Source organism: Elephas maximus, chromosome 11 (assembly GCF_024166365.1).
Source record: "Elephas maximus indicus isolate mEleMax1 chromosome 11, mEleMax1 primary haplotype, whole genome shotgun sequence".
Taxonomy (NCBI): Eukaryota; Metazoa; Chordata; class Mammalia; order Proboscidea; family Elephantidae; genus Elephas; species Elephas maximus.
Window position 1 is genome coordinate 10,057,051 of NC_064829.1, and position 21,696 is coordinate 10,078,746.

Genomic DNA, 21,696 nt, shown 5'->3' on the forward strand with positions numbered 1-21,696 from the left:
GAATGGCATTCTCACACAGGCCCCTTTGACATATCCAGGGGAGAGAACAGGCCCTGTGCCCAGCTGTCTCCTGGACAAGTGGACTCTTAGGCTGGGTTCTCTGGAGAAGCAAAGCTAATGAAGAAAAACCAGTGCGCGTGCACGTGCACGCGCACACGCACACACACACACAGAGTCCTGGTGGTGCAGTGGTTAACCAAAAGACCAGCAGTTCAAATCCACTAGCCTCTCCTTGGAAACTCTATAGGGCAGTTCTACCGTCCTATAGGGTCCCTGTGAATAAGAATTGATTTGATAGCAACGGGTTTTATATATACATACATATACAGAGGGAAACCCTGATGGCATAGTGGTTAAGTGCTATAGCTGCTAACCAAAGGGTTGGCAGTTCGAACCCGCCAGGCGCCCCTTGGAAACTCTACGGGGCAGTTCTACTCTGTCCTATAGGGTTGCTATGAGTCAGAATCGACTCGACGGCACTGGGTTTGGTTTTTTTTTTTAACATATATACAGAGAGAAAAAGAGAGATTTATCTCAAGGAAATGACTTATGCAGTTATAGAGGCTGGCAAGCCCCAAGTCCATGGGTCAGGCATCAGGCTGAAGGTTTCTCCTGACTCAGGTAGCTGCAGGGGCTGACAAACCCAAGGTCGGCAGGTCAGGCAGCAGTCTGCTGGCTCACAGGCTGTGAAGGCCAAGGAATCCCAAGACTGGCAGGCAACACGGCAGGCTGCTGCCTCAAGTTCCAAGAACTGGAGGTCAGAGGATGATAAGCTGGATGCAGGATCCACAGCAAGCAAGCAAGCTTTGCCAGAATGTCCATAAATATACTGGATGTAGGCCACACCCCTGAGGAAACCCCCCTTGGTTGATCACATCATGAATATGATGCAGGATGACTACACCATTACATAACTGCCAAATTTCATCATTACGTAACTGCCAAACCACTGAGAATCATGGCCCAGCCAACTTGACACACAACCTTAATCTTCACAAGGGGTGCATCAGTGACCACTGGCAGAGGTGCACACAGCACATGGTGGGCCTGGGGCCCCACTCTGGGCCCCACCCTTTTGGGAATGTTTGCCTGGGGTAGCTGGACAGGCAGGAGGCTGCCAGGGAACATGACCGCTCAGGCTTTGTGGGGTGGGTTGCTGCCCTTCTGGGTCTCTCCAGAAATATGCTAAGTGGCTTATGATTCCTCTGAGCATGCTGTAAAAGGTGGACCATTTTCAATATTTGTGAGGCAGTATCGGAAAGCCTGGTGGCATACTGGCCAAGTGTTACGGCTGTTAACCAAGACGTCAGCAGTTCGAATCCGCCAGGTGCTCCCTTGACACTCTACAGGGCAGTTCTACTCTGTCCTATAGGGTCGCTGTGAGTCGGAATCAACTCGATGGCAGTGGGTTTGGTTTTGGGTTTATATTGACATGAGGGATCAGTTCCAGTCCTGTGAAATAAAAAGCCATCTCCATGTTAAAGCAGACATCTTCTGTTTGCTTTAACAATGAGACACCCCCTGCCACAATGACAAGAGTCAAAGAATGAAAACGAGGCTCAGTTTGGTTAATATACAATTGAAGTATCAGGGCTCAAACCATAAACCTTATGTTTTATGTGTTTGCCCCTCATCAACTCACGGCACGGCTTCCCTCTTTTGGACCTGGCTTTGTTTATGCATAGGACAGGGTGCTATGGGGTGTCTTCCCCCAAGAATACACCCACCTGTGCGAAGGAAACCGAGTTCGCAGCTCAGAAATAATTAAATCTTCCACAAGGTGATCTGTTTCTGTCACAAGGTCTGCAGCTGATGTTTTTGTTGAGACACGTTTTTCCTCAGTAAGGGCTTTTCTGATGATCTGAAATAAAGGTAAGGAGGTGGGTCACTTCCAATATCCCACTGACCCATTTGAGGCCCACTCTGGAGTCAGTGTGGGGCAGGCAGAGGGCGTGGTCTGTGCCCACTGACTTCTGCCATTCTCGACAGATCCGCCAGGCCGATGTCACATCTAAGACTCCCTGTTCGATGCCTACTGGTCCTCTTACCCAACCACTATTCTTTGCACAAGAGAGTCTCACCATTTGAAGTTATTTTTTCCTACCGAAGAGCATGAAGCTTCATTTATAGAAATTTCCTGAATGGAGTAAGAAAATGTAACACAGCTTTGCCCCATATAATTCCATGAATTTGAATTTATGAGTTTTCACTTTATGAATCAAATGAAATGGGATATGCTCTTGAATTCAGATTAAAAATGTCCAAACTAAGAAACCTGGGAAAGCTTGGATGTATTCCAAGAACTGGAAGCTGGCTCACACTCCTGATCTGGGTCAGGGCATTGCTAACGAGCAAGTGAGCTAGCTTTGATGCCAAGTAGCTCCAGGCAGCGCCTGGGCTGAGCTTAGGTGCAGGTTCCGCAGAGGTGCCAGATACCCGTGCCAACACATCCAGTCTAAACCCACCATGGCCAAAAGATGGGGCAGGAGCAGGACTGAGCCAGACCTCAAGTCCACCCACCCAACCTAATCTCATTCCAGGAGCCCCTGGTAGCCTGAGCGCTGAGCGCAAATGGCATAGAGTGGTTGATCAGTCACACGACACTGCAGACTGGGATCAGTTCCAGTCCTGTGAAATAAAAGGCCATCTCCATTCCCAGCCCCGGCCTTTCTTCTTCTGTCTGCTTTAACAATGAGATGCTGCCTGCCATGATGACAAACTCACAACACCTCAAAACACCTTTGGACCTTTCCTCCCAAATGGGCTACCACTCAGAACCCTGTCCTCCCTCGAAGCAGCACCAATCACCTGGCTACCCATTTACAGCACCCTTCAGCCTTTGACGGCATCTGAGAGTGCCTTTAATGCCAGGCACCAGGCTACGTGCTAATGAGGCCCAAGGGGGTGGGTGAAGGACATACACCCAGAGGACTTCCAGCAGGAGATGATGCTTACACGGAATTTTAAGGAATAAGCAGGAGTTGCCCTCGGCATCCGGTGGCCTCTCTTCATGCTTCTCATGGTGGCCGCTTCCTCTAAACTCACTGCCCATCCAGTGCCAGGCCATCTACCCCTGAGCCTAGACAGGAGTTTTGCTTTTTTCATCTCAGTTACAAAAATAACAGATATTTATTATGGAGAACATGGAGTGTAAGGAATAATACACAAAATAAGCACTATGCGCTGAAGGTGACCGCCACATAGAGCTCTCTGCCACCACGTCTGCTACTGAGGGTCTTCCTGCTTCTTTTATTTGCAATATCCTGCCCTTCACTGTCAGACTAATTTTCAATTTGCAAAGAGCAGTCTCCCACCAAATGTATCTCTACAGGTTCCTTGTTTACTGATTTCAAACTCAGTATCTAGCTCATGTCACACCTGCCCTCTCCTCCAGGAATCTCTAACTTCTGAGCTAGCCCAAACTTCCTGTCCACAGACCACTGGCACTGACCATGCACCTTGTGAAGCAACTCAGCATGAGTGTGCATGCATGTATGTGTGTGAGAGTGTGCGTGTGTATGGTTAGAGAGAGGGCGGGAAACGCCCCGACCAGGTGTGTGCCACTGGCCTTCTCAAACCCTAACATACCTTGTTATAGAACACATTGTGATGGAGGAAGTCTGGGTATGGTCTGAGACTGTGCATCTCTAACCCACTCTGTGCAGATACTGAGGCCAAGGACCACACCTGAGTAGCAGGGGTGTTGGAGCAGGCTCTCAATACCAGAGAGAAAGGATGTCAGGAGACAGGGCTGTTCTTACTCAGCAGGTCTGAAATGGGCCCAGGACCTCACCATCAGGGGAGTGCTTGGACTCCACTTTGAAGAACACTGCTGAGAAGACAGGCCTTTGTTTACACTTGCTGTGCCCCAGATGGGAAGCATCCTTACAATAAAGGTCATGTATTCTAGCCATCCACCCTTGTAGCCTCTGCGACCTATTCTCTATGCAGAGCTGGATGGACGATCTGTAAACACTGATCAGCTCCAATTCCATTGCTGCTTAAAGGTACCCAATGGCTTCCTGTGGCTCTGCAGTGTGATCAATCACTTTTGTGTGGCCTTTCTCACCATGGTCTTGTAACTCCCCCCAAATGATTGGGTGGGACCATGCTAATAAAGTATATGGAACCCTACTGAGGGGATTGGTCAGTTTTGCCATCCCATTAGGCTTAAAATGAGTAATCTGAGAGGTGGAAGAAGAAGATCTTATCACCGCCAAGGAAGAATAGCCAAGAGCGGAGTGCAAGGACCCTGGATCCCTGTGCTGAGAAGCTCCTGGAATCAGGACACTGAGAGAGAAAGTGCTGTAACACACAGCAAGAAGCTGTGACAGAGCAACTGTGGCAGGAGAGACCAGCAGGAGATGGCACAGTGGGCTTCCCAGCCCCCACAGCTAGAAAGCTGAGTGCCTTTGGGCAGGAGGCTTACTGGTGAAGTGCAGCGTCTTGGGGGCACACTTATTGGCAGAGCTAAAAGAGCTTTGTAACACTTGCCTCAGCAGCGTAGAGGCCCAGGGCTAGAGACAGGCATGCTGACTGGGAAGGAGCTGTCCTGATGGAACAACTGTATCCTGGGTGTTCCTGAACCTGAACTGTAATCTGTAACTTCCCTAATAAACCCCATAACCATGAGTATTGCCTGTGAGTTCTGTTTGGCCATTACAAGGAATTATCAAGCCCAGCAGAAAAGTAGAGTGCCATGGGAGGGCCAGTTGGTGTCATAATTGGTAAAGATGGCAGAGAGAGGAGGCATATCCGACCTCTGCCTCACAGGAATCAGCCTTGGGCTGTTGATCTTGATTCTCCTTACCCCTTGTGAAGTTTGAGGCAATCAGATACCACCCTCATGCCATTTTTACAGGATCTTAAGACAAAACCCCAAATCTTACATGACCAGGCCCTTGCCAGCCCCTCCAGTTTCATCTTCCACAACTCACTCCATGCTCACCCCCCTTAAGCCACTCCAGCAGCCCCACTGACCCTAACCTTGTTTGCTATGCCTCAGGAACTTGACATTTTTGTCTGGAACTTATCACTATCTGAAACCATTTTGTGATCTGTTTGTTTATTGGCTACACACCTCTCCACACTGAAGCATGAGCTCTAGGAGCCTTTCCTCGCTCACTGCCGTACCCATAGCATCTAGGATCATACCTCATGGTGATCAGGCACACACGATTCTTTGAATGAATGAATCAAATTCACATTAGACTGCTTGAATAGATCCTACAACATTTTCCCAACTGCATCAACTAATGTTTGTGCAAATACAGACCACTTGTTTTTTGTTTTGTTTTGCTTGTTTTTTTTTTTTAATTGTCTCATTAAGATGTGCTTGAACTCTGTCATCCTCTAGCCTCCATCTATTAATTCTACCTCCTGAAGTCAGGCAAGATCTCCTTTATGGAATCCAAATCCACTCCCCACAAAGTCCAGAGTAAGCTTTCAAAACACTCACCTTCATCGTGTATCCTCCCAGCAGAAGACACTTTAGTGGCTCCCTATCACTATCAGGATAAAGCAAAAAATCCTGGAGGTGGCATACAATAGCCTTTGAGATTTGGCCTTGCAGCAGAGACAATTTTACCCCAAATATCCAGTCTCCCATCTTCCCTCTAGGAACAGAACCCCTACGTTTTAGCCAGCCACATGGCCACCATGAAGAGTCTGCTCCTCTGTCTCTCTTGCACCTAGGTGTGGTCACCCTAGAGCAATGAGAGAGAGAGAGAGAAAGAAAACCTGGGTCCCTTGTGAATCAAGAAGCAGAGCTACCCTATGCCCAGACCTACCTACCCCCACAGATGGGTTCTGTAGACAATATAGGCCACCATATTGGTGGAGCTCCGTAAGCATTTGTTGAAGGAAAGAATGAATGAAGATTTCTGGGCAGTTGCACACTGGGCTTATATTTAACTAAAATCTAAAAAGACTTTTAACAAGCCCTCTTCGTAAGCATATCTAACCTAGCAACTGTTTTTCCGGATCCAAAATACAAAAACTCTAGTATATTGACGGGATAGGGGCCTCAGGAGACCACGTGGGCCATCTGGAGGACATCTGATGTAATCTGGGTATATTTTAGGGCAGGGACAGAGCCCCTGACTATAAATAACAGAAAGACGTAAAGAGAGAGATTCGGGAGCAGTATGTTGGACCATGTTCTTTTTTAAAGCTAAATTTTCTTCTCTTTGTTTTTATCAACATTTGTTACTATTGTTGCTGTTATTGTTTTCTTTGTGAGTGTGCGTCACAAGAAAGTCTGTGACCCTGAATGGCAGGACAGCCTTTCTGGCCTGTGGCTAGCCAAAGCCACACTCCCCCCGTCTCCTCTTGCTGTAGACACCACACCCAGGGCCTCCACGTCTCCTTCCTCCGACCACCTCCAATGCAGCATGTGTAGCCAGGCCTCTCTCAGCTTGCTTCTTTCCCTTCGGGCCCTGGCGTTATCATCTGTTCAGATGCCTAACCAGGAGCCTGGCATCACTCTCAGCTCCTCCTTCTCACAAGTCGCCCACACCTAGTGACACGCCAAGACGGTTAGATTTTATTTCTGATTAATTTTCCCAGACTATGTCGCCCTTCCCGTTCCCTGTGGTCACTCACTTCCTGCTGGGATTGCTGCAATGACCTCCAAATGCTGTGCTGGCCTCTGCCTCATTCCTTCTGAGCAGAGTGGCCTCTCCAGGAGAAAGACCCCACGGCACTCCACTGCGCAACCTTCCCTGGGCTCAGCGGGCCTGCCGGGAAAGTGGCAGACCCACCTGGTCGGCCCTTGGCTTCTCTTCCTGCCTGGGCCCATGCCCCCACCCCACGCTCAATGACTGTCAGATGTCCTTCTTCTCATCCCTGTATCTTCTGCCTGGAATGATGCCCCTGATCAATTCCTGTGCATCTGTCCTGGAGGACACAACTCCAGCAGGTTTCCTCCAGGACACCGTCTTGTGTGTCCCTCTGTCACCCATCCAGCCGCTTGGGCCCTTCTCCTGGCCCATGGTTCCCATGGCACCGAATGCACCCTTTGGCAACTACACGTACCACAGTATTTTGTGACTACAGGCCCCTGTCCTGCCTTGTCCACCAGACTGCCCGCTTCTTGAGGGCAGGTGCTCTGCCTTCATCTCTGTAGTCCAGACTCCCCCGCCCCCTCCCACCTCCACGCCACGCGGAGCAGGAAGACTGCTGGCCCACAGCAGCAATGTGCATTGTCACGGGACTTTACCAAATCTACCACATGGGTTTCCACACATGGAAAGGTGTATAATTAGCGACCTGCCATCAAGAAGGAGTTATAACAGTCAGCTCATCTCAAAAAACTTGTTGAAGACCCTGTAGTTCTCCTTCATGAAGAAAATACGTGTGAAAAATTTTCGTGTTTAAAATGTAATTCTAATTTTATAACATCAATAGGGAATAGAGAGGATAAACCTACACTTTAGAATCAGATAGGCCTGAATTTGAATCCCACTGGAAGGCCTCAGTGGAGCCACTTAGCTTCTCTGAGCCTCGGTGTCCTCGTCTGTAATAAAAATAGTATCTGAGACCTGGGGTTGCTGTAACAATTAAATGAGCAATGTAGGTAAAGGACTTGATACACAAAGTGATTTATATACACACACAGGCCTCAGAGAGATGGGCTGACACAGTGGCTGCAACGACAGGCCTCAGAGAGATGGGCTGACACAGTGGCTGCAACGACAGGCCTCAGAGAGATGGGCTGACACAGTGGCTGCAACGACAGGCCTCAGAGAGATGGGCTGACACAGTGGCTGCAACGACAGGCCTCAGAGAGATGGGCTGACACAGTGGCTGCAACGACAGGCCTCAGAGAGATGGGCTGACACAGTGGCTGCAACGACAGGCCTCAGAGAGATGGGCTGACACAGTGGCTGCAACGACAGGCCGCAGAGAGATGGGCTGACACAGTGGCTGCAACGACAGGCCGCAGAGAGATGGGCTGACACAGTGGCTGCAACGACAGGCCGCAGAGAGATGGGCTGACACAGTGGCTGCAACGACAGGCTCAAGCACAGCAACGACCGTGAGGACAGCGCAGGGTCAGAGGGCGTTTCGTTCTCCTGAACACAGGGTCGCTATGAATTGGAACCAACACCTAACAACAGGGGCCTACGTAGCTATTTGGGAAAGCACGGCGCAGGGTCAGACGGCGTTCCGTTCTCCTGAACACAGGGTCGCTATGAATTGGAACCGACACCTAACAACAGGGGCCTACGTAGCTATTTGGGAAAGCACGGCGCAGGGTCAGACGGCGTTCCGTTCTCCTGAACACAGGGTCGCTATGAATTGGAACCGACACCTAACAACAGGGGCCTACATAGCTATTTGGGAAAGCACGGCGCAGGGTCAGACGGCGTTCCGTTCTCCTGAACACAGGGTCGCTATGAATTGGAACCGACACCTAACAACAGGGGCCTACGTAGCTATTTGGGAAAGCACGTATCTGACAAAATTTAATGACTTAAGACCAAAAAGGCCCAACAACCTATCATATACATAATGTATAGATCTCAATCAGGATGCCAAAATATTAGGTTAAGAAAAATTTAATTCATACATTCCCCTATTGAGTGGTGACAGAGTGTTCTCAATAAACTACTGTACTTTAAATAGTAAATACTAAACTTAACCAGATGCCCTTTAGCCAATTAGCATTCACTGTGGGATGGTCAGTGGGCTGCCAGGTGAATCACCTGCTGATGTCTTTACCAATTATCTTCTCTCAGTCTTAAACTAAAATGCTAGTTGCAGCTGAGTCGATTACAACTCATGTTGACCCATGTGTGCAGAGTAGAACTGTGCTCCATAGGGTTTATCATGGCTGTGACCTTTCGAGGCAGGTTGCCAGGCCTTTCTTTCAAGATGCCTCTGTGTGTTTGAACAGCTAACCTTCCGGTTAGTAGCCGAGTGCTTAACCATTTGTGCCACCCAGGGGAATGAGCTAGTCCATATTGTTGTTTTTTTGATTAATGCTTTTCAGCTACTCACTAACTATGCACCTTCCAGACCTGCCTGAGTATCTGCCTCCAAACAACATTCTATTAATGTGTGACATGGTAAACACAGGCCTTAAGTCACTAAAGCCTGAACTTAGGATTCAAAAGAAGAGGATAACATCAGCTTCAGCTTCAAAGGCATCAGAAGCCCACATATTCTTGAGCACGTCCAAGGGCCTTTTTCTTATCTGCCCAGTATCTTGGTTTGTGACACTGTCCCCAAGTCCGCCACACAACGTTATCGTCCATCACCATGGAGTCACCCTTGTGTGCTTTAAAACCTGGACTCTGCACAGTTACTCACAAGGCAGGGCTCACAAAGGACAGTGCCAGAGTGTGGCTCTCAGAGCACGGTCTGAGGAGACTCCCATATGGTCTAGGCTGAGCCAACATGATAGACTTCTTTGAATACCAGTGAATGCGGCAGTCACCCAAGCCCACAGCCTTCATCAGACACCACACAATAATGAGGCTATCACAGAGCACACATGGTTAGCAGCTGACATGTATCAATGTATCACAAGTCACCATACAACCTTAACCATGGAAAAGAAGAGGGCAAGTTGGTGGTTCTATGGCCCCCCAAGTTTTCCTGGGTCCATAAGCCAGTAAGCTCAAGTCTCTTTAACGTTAAACATCACTTCTCCCTCTTATATTCATGGCTAAGTTTCTTCAGAACTGCTGTCTCTACTTTCTAAGCTCTCATCACTCCTCAGCCCACTCTATTCCCACCCATAAAACCCCTGGAGGGAGGGTGAGATGACAGAGAATGCTTTTATGACCATGGTCCTCCTCTACTCGCTCTCCCCCACCTCTCTGGCTGCTCTTTGGGCTTTTCTCCCTCAGACTAGTCCTTGAAGTCCTCTAGGGTCACGCTCCCTGGGGGTCTCATTCACTTCACCATCATCACCTTTACCACCAACAGTGGTGCTCGCACTTACTGAGGCTCACTGTGTTCCAGCACTGTTCTAGGCAGTTCACACATGCCAACTTACTTAATCCTCACAAGAATTCTGAGGGTAACTGTGGTGAAATGAGTTCCTTTATGTGGCCTCTGCCTTGGTTCTTTGGAAAAACAGCTTGAGAGAGAGAGATTTTTTCCCTAAACCCTGAGGAGTTACCTTTGCTCTAGTTTTCTACCCCAGAGGGTTTGTACTTTTGTCCAGGTTGACTGACATTTCCTGTGCAAGTTGTAAACAACTCGGTTTTAATACCTTTTGTCTAGTGCTGCACTGCAGCCTGCCCTGTGATAGGTATGCACCTTAAAGGGATTGGTCAATAGACTATGCAAATGAGGTTAGTTGTAATCTACTATGCATATGAAGTGTCTGTGGCCTACGGAGCGGGGATTGGTCAGTTCATGGCCCTGGTGGGAGTGCCATGCCTTAATAGTGACAAGGAGTTTGTATATTTAAGCAGCCAGCCCCACAGAAGATTTTAGAGACAGAAAGAGGCAGGAAGAAAGACACAGAGAAAAGAGGAAAGGAACCTCCTAAATGAGCTGTAACATAGATCAAGGGCTGTAACAGTGATGGCAGCGACTGGCCTGTAAAGGGCCAAGCGGCAGAGTTGGTGATGACAGACGGCAGGGCCACCTGGAGCCTGTCCTAAGGGAGCTGAAAAGAGCCTGCCCTCAGGGGGCCGAGAGGAGCCTGTCCTCATGGTCAAGAAGAGCTGAGAGAGCTATCCTGCTCCCTGATCCTGAGTTATATCCTGTTCCTTAACAAACCACTTAACTGTAAGAATGATCTGTGAGTTCTGTGTGGCCAATGCAACAGGTTACCAAAGCCAGAAGACAAGTGGAGAGTGCCATGGGAGGGATGGCTGGTGTCAGAACTGGTAAGAAGGTTGGAGACTGGAAGTATGTCTGACCTCCACCTCACAGGGATCAGCCTTGGGCAGATCTTGATTCTCACCATCATCCCTGAAGTTAGACAGGTACTACTACTCTCACCATTTTATAGTAATTAGTAATCTCATTTTAAGAAATTCAGAAAGTTTACCAAGGTCTTACAGCTAGGAAGTGCAGGGAAAAGGATTCTAATGCAGGTAATCTGGCTACAGAGTCCAAATTCTCAATCGCTAAGTTAAACCGACTCCTCCATGACTGCAGCTACCAGGACTGAGGGACTCCACACTCCCATCTCCAATTCCGATTTCTTTCTAATGCAATGAAATTCACTGAGTTGCCCAAGCCAGGCCCCAAAAGATGTTCTTTATTCCCAGGTCTCCTTCACCCTCCGCTTACAATTCCACTGAGTCCACCTCAACTTACAATTAATCAGTCACTTAGTACCTCCTCCTAGGTCAGTCCTGGATATGACTTCCCATCCACAACCCTACTCCACGTCCCCACCTTCTTCCACCCTGGAACCTGACCCTCCTCTTCCGCCTTAAGCTTCAGCCAAAATCGACTTCTTGCGGTTCCTTGGTGCTGCATTCTATTTCACATCATACTGTTTTCATATTTTCCTTTCTTTGCTTTGGACCCTTCTCTTCCCAATTCTTTTGGCTGATGCCTGCTTAAGACACAGCTCAGGTATGACTTCTCCCAGGAAGACTTCCCAATCCCTGAGGCCCCAGAGAGGCCTCTCCCATAAGACTGCATCATCATATTAGGAGCACTGATTTGCCTGTGGCCTGGGGCCGGTCTGCAGATAGGCCTCCTGGAACTCTTACTGCCTCTGAATGAACGACCCAGGGGCTGAGACACTGCCCCTTACCCCTGCAGTTGGGATGGGATGGTGGACAGAGGAACTACACTGGCATAAAGCCGTCTCTTGGCTGAAATCTTCCCTCACGTTGCACAGCAGAAAGGTGCAAACCAGGCCAGCCTGAGGTTCAGGCCCAACATGAGGCCAGAAGAGAGAGAAGAACCTGGACTCAAAAACTCCCCTTTTCCAGACAAACAACCCAATCAAGAAGTGGGCAAAGGATATGAATACACATTTCACTAAAGAAGATATTCAGGCAGCTAAAAGATACATGAGAAAGTGCTCTCGATCATTAGCCATTAGAGAAATGCAAATTAAAACTACGATGAGATTCCATCTCACCCCAACAAGGCTGGCATTAATCCAAAAAACACAAAATAATAAATGTTGGAGAGGCTGTGGAGAGATTGGAACTCTTATACACTGCTGGTGGGAATGTAAAATGGTACAACCACTTTGGAAATTTATCTGGCGTTATCTTAAACAGTTAGAAATAGAACTACCATACAACCCAGAAATCCCACTCCTCGGAATATACCCTAGAGAAATAAGAGCCTTCACACAAACAGATATACGCACACCCATGTTTATTGCAGCTCTGTTTACAATAGCAAAAAGCTGGAAGCAACCAATGTGTCCATCAGTGGATGAATGGGTAAATAAATTGTGGTATATTCACACAATGGACTACTACGCATCAATAAAGAACAGTGACAAATCTGTGAAACATTTCATAACATAGAGGAACCTGGAAGGCATTATGCTGAGCGAAATTAGTCAGAGGCAAAAGGACAAATATTGTACAAGACCACTATTATAAGATCTTGAGAAATAGTATAAACTGAAAAGAACACATACTTTTGTGGTTACGGCGGCGGGGGGAGGGAGGGAGGGTGGGAGAGGGTTATTTACTGATTAGTTAGTAGATAAGAACTGCTTTAGGTGAAGGGAAGGACAATACTCAATACACGGAAGGTCAGCTCAACTGAACTGGACCAAAAGCAAAGAAGTTTCCGGGATAAACTGAATGCTTCAAAGGTCAGTGGAGCAAGGGCGGAGGTTTGGGGACCATGGTTTAAGGGGACTTCTAAGTCAATTGGCAAAATAATTCTATTATGAAAACATTCTGCATCCCACTCTGAAATGTGGCGTCTGGGGTCTTAAATGCTAACAAGTGGCCATCTAAGATGCATCAATTGGTCTCAACCCACCTGGAGCAAAGGAGAATGAAGAACACCAAGGTCACACGATAACTAAGAGCCCAAGAGACAGAAAGGGCCACATGAACCAGAGACCTACATCATCCTGAGACCAGAAGAACTAGTTGGTGCCCGGCCACAATCGATGACTGCCCTGACAGGGAGCACAACAGAGAACCCCTGAGGGAGCAGGAGATCAGTGGGATGCAGACCCCAAATTCTCATAAAAAGACCATACTTAGTGGTCTGACTGAGACTAGGGGAATCCCGGCGGTCATGGTCCCCAAACCTTCTGTTGGCACAAGACAGGAACCATTTCTGAAGACAACTCATCAGACATGAAAGGGACTGGACAGTGGGTAGGAGAGAGATGCTGATGAAGAGTGAGCTAATTATATCAGGTGGACACTTGAGACTGTGTTAGCATCTCCTGTCTGGAGGGGGGTGGGAGGATAGAGAGAGTTGGAAGCTGGCATAATTGTCACGAAAGGAGAGACTGGAAGGGCTGACTCATTAGGGGGAGAGCAAGTGGGAGTACGGAGTAAGGTGTATATAAACATATATGTGACAGTCTGACTTGATTTGTAAATGTTCACTTGGACCTCAATAAAAGTTAATAAAAAGAAAAAAAAAAAAAACTCCCCTTTTCCTTCTCCAAGTCTCCATTTCAGTGCTTCCACTGCCTGACTACTAAGGCTCCGAGGAGGGGGCTGGGACTCATGAGCAGTGTTTTCATCCGCTAGGCTAAGTGGTGAGATTTCAGCCTACCCTCTACCCTTGACCCAAGAGATATAATCTCTACTAACTAGCACTTCATTTGGTTTGCTGTTGTTAGTGGCCACAGATTCATGGCAACCCCATCTATCACAGCATGAAATGGTCCCTGGTCCTGCACCATCTTCACGACCATTAATATTACTATGTTGTAATCGACAGGGTTTTCACTGGGCAATTTTCAGAAGTAGATTAGCAAGCCTTTCTTCCTAGTCTGTCTTAGTCTGGAAACTCTACTCAAACTTGTTCACCATGGATGATTCTGCTGGTATTTGAAATAACAGTGGCATAACTTCTAGCATCATAGCAACACACAAGCCATCATAGTACAACAAACTGATAGACAGGTGGTGGGGACTTTTATTCAGCAAGTAAGCATCTCTGGGCCACAAAGTCCAGGGTTCCCACTCACTATGGGGGTAGAGCGGGCCTCGATCAGCTCCCCAGTGTGCCAAGGGCTGGGCTAGAGGCTAAAAGAAGGGCTGCAGGTGCAAATGCCTTTGAAAAAAAGTGCTCCTTCCCATTTTTCTCAAGCAGCTTTTGTTAGCAAAATGGGTGTAAGTAATATGTCACTTTCCTTACAATGATACTTCAGACAAATGACAGCTGGCCTCTCACCCAAAGGTCAGAGAGTAGTGGGGCCCTGGACACACTGAGACCACCGGCTACTCAGCTCTTGTTATTGTTGTCTCAAAGGAATGCTATTTCAGTGCTGTTATATGTTGGCTAAAAGTTTAAAAATGTTAATGGACCCCATGGAGCTACGAAGCCAGAGGACTGTCCTGGGAACCACTGAGCAGTGAGGGCAAGGTGAGGTGGGGACTGAGAGGACACAAGTGAAGTTCCTGTAAGTGGTGAAATCCACCCCCACCCCACCCCCTGCACTGTCCTCCCTTCAGCTGCCCAGCTTTGTCAGCCAGTCAGGACAGGAAGGGGCTTTTCCTGGAGAAATGAACTACCCAAAGAAGAGAACTCCACAGATGGATGTTTAGGAATCCTCTGAGGAAAAGTTGCAGCTTGACCTGGGGTCATCCTAGGGCAAAGCCCTTCAGCAACAACCCCACATTCTTCCTGCCCTCGGCCCCGCCACCCATGCCAATGACTCGGAGTTTGCGTTTCCACCCTCAACCTCTCCCCAGAACTCCGAACTCCAAACTCAACCTCTCCACTTCGACACTGGCTGGCAATTCAAGCTTTACGTGCCTGGAACAGAGAGCCCCTGATTTCCCTGCTCCTCCTGCAGTCTTGGTAAATGGCAAATCCATTTACCCAGTTCTTCGGGCCAAATCCTTGACTCCTGTCTTTCTCTCACCCCCCACATCAGATCCAACAGCAAATCCTGCCACCTCAACCTTCAAAATTAAACCTTTCTGCCATCTTCTTCGCTCATCCCAGTCCATTTTTCACTTGAACTATTCTAATAGTTCCTATCAGACAACCAATGCTGGTCCCACTGCAGTGTTCCAGAGCCCCGCGCAGCAGCCAGGGTGGTCCCACTATAGTCCTGTGGGGCCCGACACTGGTGATGCCTACTGCATCAGACATTAGGGGGTGGGGCCCAGCCATCTGTGTTCCAACAAGACCTCCAGGTGACTTTGATCCACTCAAAGAAACACCGCTCTACAGCAATGAACCTAATGTGTCTGACCCAACTGAGGAGACAATTAAAAATTCTGTTGAGAAGTTGGAAGATGGTTGATGATAAGCAGGAAACTAAGAAAATGAAAAACTTTTTTTTTTTTAACTTTAAGGAAATAAAAATGGTAAAAATAAAAGAATGTGAAATACAACTATACTACCTAGCTCAAATATCAATTACATTTACATGGTCACAATTATGTGAGCATGGATACCAACTTAACCAAATAGGTAATGCTGCTAGCTACACTGCAGTTTTTAAGTGCCACTGAGTCTACTGTGACTCTTAGCAAGCCTATATACAACAGGACGAAACACTGCCCAGTCCTGCACCATACTCATTGCTAGGTTTGAGTACAATGTTGCAGCCACCGTGTCAATTCGTCTCATCAAGCGTCTTGTTCTTTTTCCCTGACCCTCTACTTTACCACGCATGATGTCCTCCAGAGATTGGTCCCTCCTGATAACATGTCCAGAGGACATGAGACAAAGTCTCACCATCCTCGCTTCTAAGGAACATTATGACTGTAGTTCTCCCAAGAGAGATTTATTCAGTCTTCTGGCAGTCCATAGTATATTTAATATTCTTCTCCAATACCACAATTCAAAGGGATCAATTCTTTTCTGGCCTTCCTTATTTATCACTCAGCTTTTGCATGCATATGAGGTGACCGAAAATATCATAACTTGGGTCAGGTGTCTTAGTCTTCAAAGTGATATCTGCACTTTTCAACACTTACAGAGGACTTTTGCAACAGATCCGTCCAATGGAATATGTTGTTTGATTTCTTGACTGCTGCTTCCGTGGGCTTTGATTGTGGATCCCAATAAAATAAAATCCTTGACAACTTCAATACTTTCTCCATTTATCATGATGTTACTTACTAGTCCAGTTGTGAGGATTTTTGTTTTCTTTATGTTGATGTGTAATCCATACTGAAGGCTGTAAGTGCTGCAAGACCTCTTCAATTTCAGCAAGCTAGGTTGTGTCATCTGCATATAGGAGGTTATTAATCAGTCTTCTTCCAATCCTGATGCTGCATTCTTCATATAGCCCAGCTTCTCGAATTATTTGCTCAGCACACAGATTGTGCAAGTATGGTGAAAGGATACAACCCTGATGCACACCTTTCCTGAGTTCAAACCATACAGTATCCCCTTGTTCTGTTCGGATGACTGTCTCTTAGTCTGTGTACAGGTTCCCCAAGCACAATTAAGTGTTCTGGAATTCCCATTGTTTGTAATGTTATCCATAATTTGTTATGCTCCACACAGCAGAATGCCTTTGCATAGTCAATAAAACACAGTAAACATTTTTCTGGTATTCTCTACTTTCAGCCAAGATGCATCTGACATCAGCAATGATATCCCTCATTTCATGTTCTTCTTCTAAATCCAGCTTGAATTTCTGGCAGTTCTCTGCCAATGTACTGCTGCAACCGTTATCGAATTATCTTCAGCAAAATTTAACTTGTGAGTGACATTAATGAGATAACGTCTGATAATTTCGGCATTCTGTGGATCACCTTTCTGTGGAATGAGCATAACTATGGATCTCTTCCAGGCAGTTGGCCAGGTAGCTGTCTTCCAAATTTCTTGGCATAGACAAGCGAGCACTTCCAGCGCTGCATCTATTTGTTGAAACATCTCCACTGGTATTCCGTCAATTCCCAGAGCCTTATTTTTTGACAATGCCTTCAGTGCAGCTTGGACTTCTTCCTTCAGTACCATCGATTCCTGATCATATGTTACCTCCTGAAATGCTTGAATGTCGACCAATTCTCTTTGGTATACAAAAAAAAATTTTTTTTTTTTTTTGGTATACAGACTCTGTGTATTCCTTCCATCTTCTTTTGATGCTTCCTGTGTAGTTTAATATTTTCCCTATAGAATCCGTCAATACTGCAACTTGAGGCTTAAATTTTTTCTTCAATTCTTTCAGTTAGAGAAATGCTGAGCGTATTCTTCTCTTTCGGTTTTCTATCTCCAGGTCTTTGCACACGTCATCATACTTTGTCTTCTCGAGTTTCCCTTTGAAATCTTCTGTTCAGCTCTTTTACTTCATCATTTTTTTCCTTTTGCTTTAGCTACTCGACGTTCAAGAACAACTTTCAGAGTCTCTTCTGACATCCATTTACGTCTTTTTTTCCTCTCCTGTCTTTTTAATGACCTCTTGCTTTCTCCATGTAAGGTGTCCTTGATGTCATTCCACAACTTGTGTGGTCTTCGGTCATTAGTGTTGAATGCATCAAATCTGTTCTTGAGGTGGTCTCTAAATTCAGGTGGGATATACTCAAGGTCGTACTTTGGCTATTGTGGACTTGTTCTAATTTTCTTCAGATTCAACTTGAACTTGCATTTGAGTAATTGATGGCCTGATCCACAGTCAGCCCCTGGCCTTGGATCTGACTGATGATATTGAACTTTTCCATCGTTTCTTTCCACAGAAATAGATTTGATTCCTGTGTAATTCATTTGGTGAGGTCCACGTGTATAGTTACCATTTATGTTGAAGACCAATGAAGAAGTCGTCGGGCTTGCAAAATTGAATCATGCAATCTCCAGCATCATTTCTATCACTAAGGCCGTATTTTCAAACTACCAATCCTTCTTCTTTGTTTCCAACTTCCTCATTCTAATCACCAATAAGTGCATCCTGGCTGCATATTCGAGCAATTTCAGACTGCAGAAGTTGGTAAAAATCTTCAATTTCTTTAGTTTTAGGGGTTGGTACATCTATTTGAATAATAGTTGTATTAACTGGTCTTCCTTATAGGCATATGGATATTATCCTATCACTGACAGTGTTGTGAGAAAAAAAAAAATTTTTTTTTTTTTAAGACAGTGTTGTACATCAGGACAAATCTTGAAAAGTTCTTTTTGATGACGAATGCAATGCCATTCCTCTTCAAGCTGTCATTCCTAGCATAGTAGACCATATGATTGTCTAATTCAAACTGGCCAATACCAGTCCAATTCAGCTCACTAATGCCTACGATACTGATCTTTATGCATTCCATTTCATTATTTATAATTTCCAGTTTTCCTAGATTCATACTTCATACATTCCATGTTCTGATTGGTAATGGATATTTGCGGCTATTTCTTCTCATTTTGATGGAAACTCTGGTGGCTTAGTGGTTAAGTGCTATGGCTGCTAACCAAAAGGATGGCAGTTCGAATCCGCCAGGTGCTCCTTGGAAACTCTACGGCGCTGTTATACTCTGTCCTATAGGGTTGCTATGAGTCAGAATTGACTCGACGGCAGTGGGTTTGGTTTTGATTTTGGTCTTCTCATTTTGAGTCACGCCATATCCACAAACGAAGGTCCCAAAACGTCGACTCCATCCACATCATTAAGGTTGATTTTACTTTGAGAAGACAGCTCTTCCCCAGTTATATTTTGAGTGCTTTCGAACCTGAGGGGCTCATCTTCCGGCACTATATCAGACAATGTTCCACTGCTATTTATGAGGTTTTCACTAGCTGATTCTTTTCAGAAGTAGACTGCTGGATCTTCTGACTTTGTCTTAGTCTGGAAGCTCAGCTCAAACCTGCCCACCATGGGTGACCCTACTGGTAGTTGAATACCGGTGGCATAGCTTCTAGCATCACAGCAACACACAAGCCCCCAGTACGACAAACTGACAGACACGTGCGGGATTAGCTCAGTACAACAGGGTATATACCTGAAGCATATTTTCAACTGCAACAGCTAAGGAGGAGTGGCATATTCGTGACATTTCAAATAGCCCTGCCCATTAAGCAGTGTCCTCACCTACCCACCTCAGGGGCCTGAGGACTGGTGGCTCCATCTACTCCACCTAGCCACCCACAACAGGGGTCCAAGAATAAGTGGTGCCTCCCGGTCCTCACAGGCAACAGCACTGGGTGTTCAAAGCCCAGCTGCAAAACCCATCCACCTATAAGCTCTAGGGAACAGGGACATGCCTTCTACCCTGACACTCAGGGGCAGCCATCAGCACCTTACCTTGCTCAGCACATAACCCCTTACTGCAGACAGATACCCATGCTGGTTCCAAACACCCCTACGTAGCCCTGCCCATCTAGAACTGTAGGTAAGAGCCTGCACCACACACTCAGTGACTGACAACCTGTACACCTGAGCTGAATCCACACAAGTAAATGGACTCCTGGGCTCATATACATAGTAGCAGCTCTAATCACCTGGTGACAGGATGTGAGAGCTTCAAAGACACCAATAACCAAGGTAGCTCACACGAGCAGCCTATTTGGACATATCAAAACAAAACAAGAAGCTAGGACACAGTAAGCAAACTTAAAATAGATAAATATGATAACTTATTGACAACAACAGTCAATACTGAATCACATAAAGAGGCAGACTATGATGGCTTCAACAAGTGACCAAAACAAAGAACCAAGAAACCTTCAGGAGGAAGATAATATCTTGGATTACTGGAGGCAGAATTCAGAAGATTACTATACAAAACTCTTCAAGAAATCAGGAAGGAGATAGGGCAGAACACAGACCAAGTGAAGGAACACACAGACAAAACAACAAGGAACATAAGGTTGTACAAGAGCATAATAACAAATTTAACAGGCTGCAAGAATCCACAGAGAGACAGCAAACACAAATTCTAAACATTAACAATAAAATTTCAGAATTAGACAACTCAGCAGAAAGTCACAGGAGCAGAAGTAAGGCAATGGAAGTCAGTGAGACAGAAGATAAAGTACCTGTCACCAATTTATCTGAGGAAAAATCAGACAAAAGAATTCAAAAAAATTAAGAAACCCTAAGAATTATGTGGGACTCTATCAAGACTAATAACTTACAAGAAGTTGGATTACCAAAACACAGGAAAATAGAGAGAATTGTTTTAGATTTATTGGCAGAAAACATCCCTGATATTGTGAAAGATGAGAAGCTATCTATCCAAGAACCTTATTGAACACCATGCAAGGCGAATCCCAAAAGAAAGTCAGCAAGACACATTATAATCAAATTTGCCAAAACCAAAGATAAAGGGAGAATTTTAAGAGCAGCTAGGGATAAATGAAAAGTCATCTACAAAGGAGAGTCAATAAGACTAAACTCTGACTACTCAGCAGAAACCATGCAGGCAAGAAGGCAATGGGATGACATATATAAAGCCCTGAAGGAAAAAAAAACCGTCAGCCAAAAATTATATATTCAGCAAAACTGTCTCTCAAATATGATGGCAAAATTAGGGCATTTCCAGATAAAGAGAAGTTCAGGGAATCTGTAAAAACCAAACGAAAATCACATAAAATACAAAAGAGAGCTCTCCAGTTAGAAAATCAAGAACATCAGATAACAACCCAAGACTGGAACACAGGACACGACAACCAGATATCAACCCAGAAACGGAAGTTGCAAAAATAAATCTAAGCTAAAACACTAAAAATAGGGAAGCAGAGATGTCAATACGTAAAAAGACGACAACATTAAAACAAAAAAGAGTGACTGAATAACGCCATAGAACTTTCATATGGAGAGGAACGCACGATGATTTCAAGAAATAAAAGACTGGCTTAAACTTAGAAAAACAGATGTAAATATTAAGGTAACAAAAAAGGAAACTAACAATCCTACACATCAAAAAAAAAAAAAACATGAAAAACAAAGACTCAACAAATACAACATCAACAACAATAAAAAAGATGAAAAGAAAATACATAAAGAAAAATGACTCAGCACAAAAAATTAACTGGAACAAAGAAACTATCAACACCATACAAAAAAAAGACATCAAAATGACAGCACTAAACTCATAAAAAAAAAAAAAAATTTTTTTTTTATACCTATCAATAATTACACTGAATGTAAATGGACTAAAGGCACCAATAAATAGACAGAGAGTGGATTTAAAAAAACACGATCCGTCTACATGCTGCCTACAAGAGAGACGCCTTAGACTTAGAGACACAAACCGAAATTCAAAGGATGGAAAAATACATACCAAGCAAACAACAACCAAAAAAGAGCAGAAGTGGCAATATTAATCTCTGACAAAATAGACTTTAAAGGAAAATCCACCACAAAGGATAAGAAACGACACTATATAATGATTAAAGGGTCAATACACCAGGAGGACATAACCATAATAAATATTTACACACCCAATGACAGGGCTCCAAAATACACAAAACAACCTCTAACAGCATTGAAAAGAGAAACAGACAGCTCCACAATAACAGTAGAAGACTTCAACACACCACTTTTGGTGAAAAAACATTCCGAAAGAAGCTCAATAAAGACATAGAAGATCTAAATGCCACAATCAACCAACTTGATCTCATAGATATATACAGAACACTTCAAGCAACAGCAGCCAAGTATACATTCTT

General features: G+C 45.5%; 1 protein-coding gene across 7 annotated transcripts in view; it reads right to left on the bottom strand.

Moving 5' to 3' along the window:
- The window catches only part of IMPA2 (inositol monophosphatase 2), a 92,908-nt gene that overhangs the window by 49,619 nt on the left and 21,593 nt on the right, over nt 1-21,696 (bottom strand). For all 7 annotated transcript variants that reach the window (XR_007519373.1, XR_007519372.1, XM_049901877.1 and 4 more), the window contains exon 2: nt 1,728-1,861. Coding sequence is in view for 5 of the 7 variants with exons in the window: in XM_049901877.1 (XP_049757834.1) it covers nt 1,728-1,861 (134 nt within the window). In the remaining 2 variants the exon portion in view is untranslated. The remainder of the gene's footprint in view (nt 1-1,727; nt 1,862-21,696) is intronic.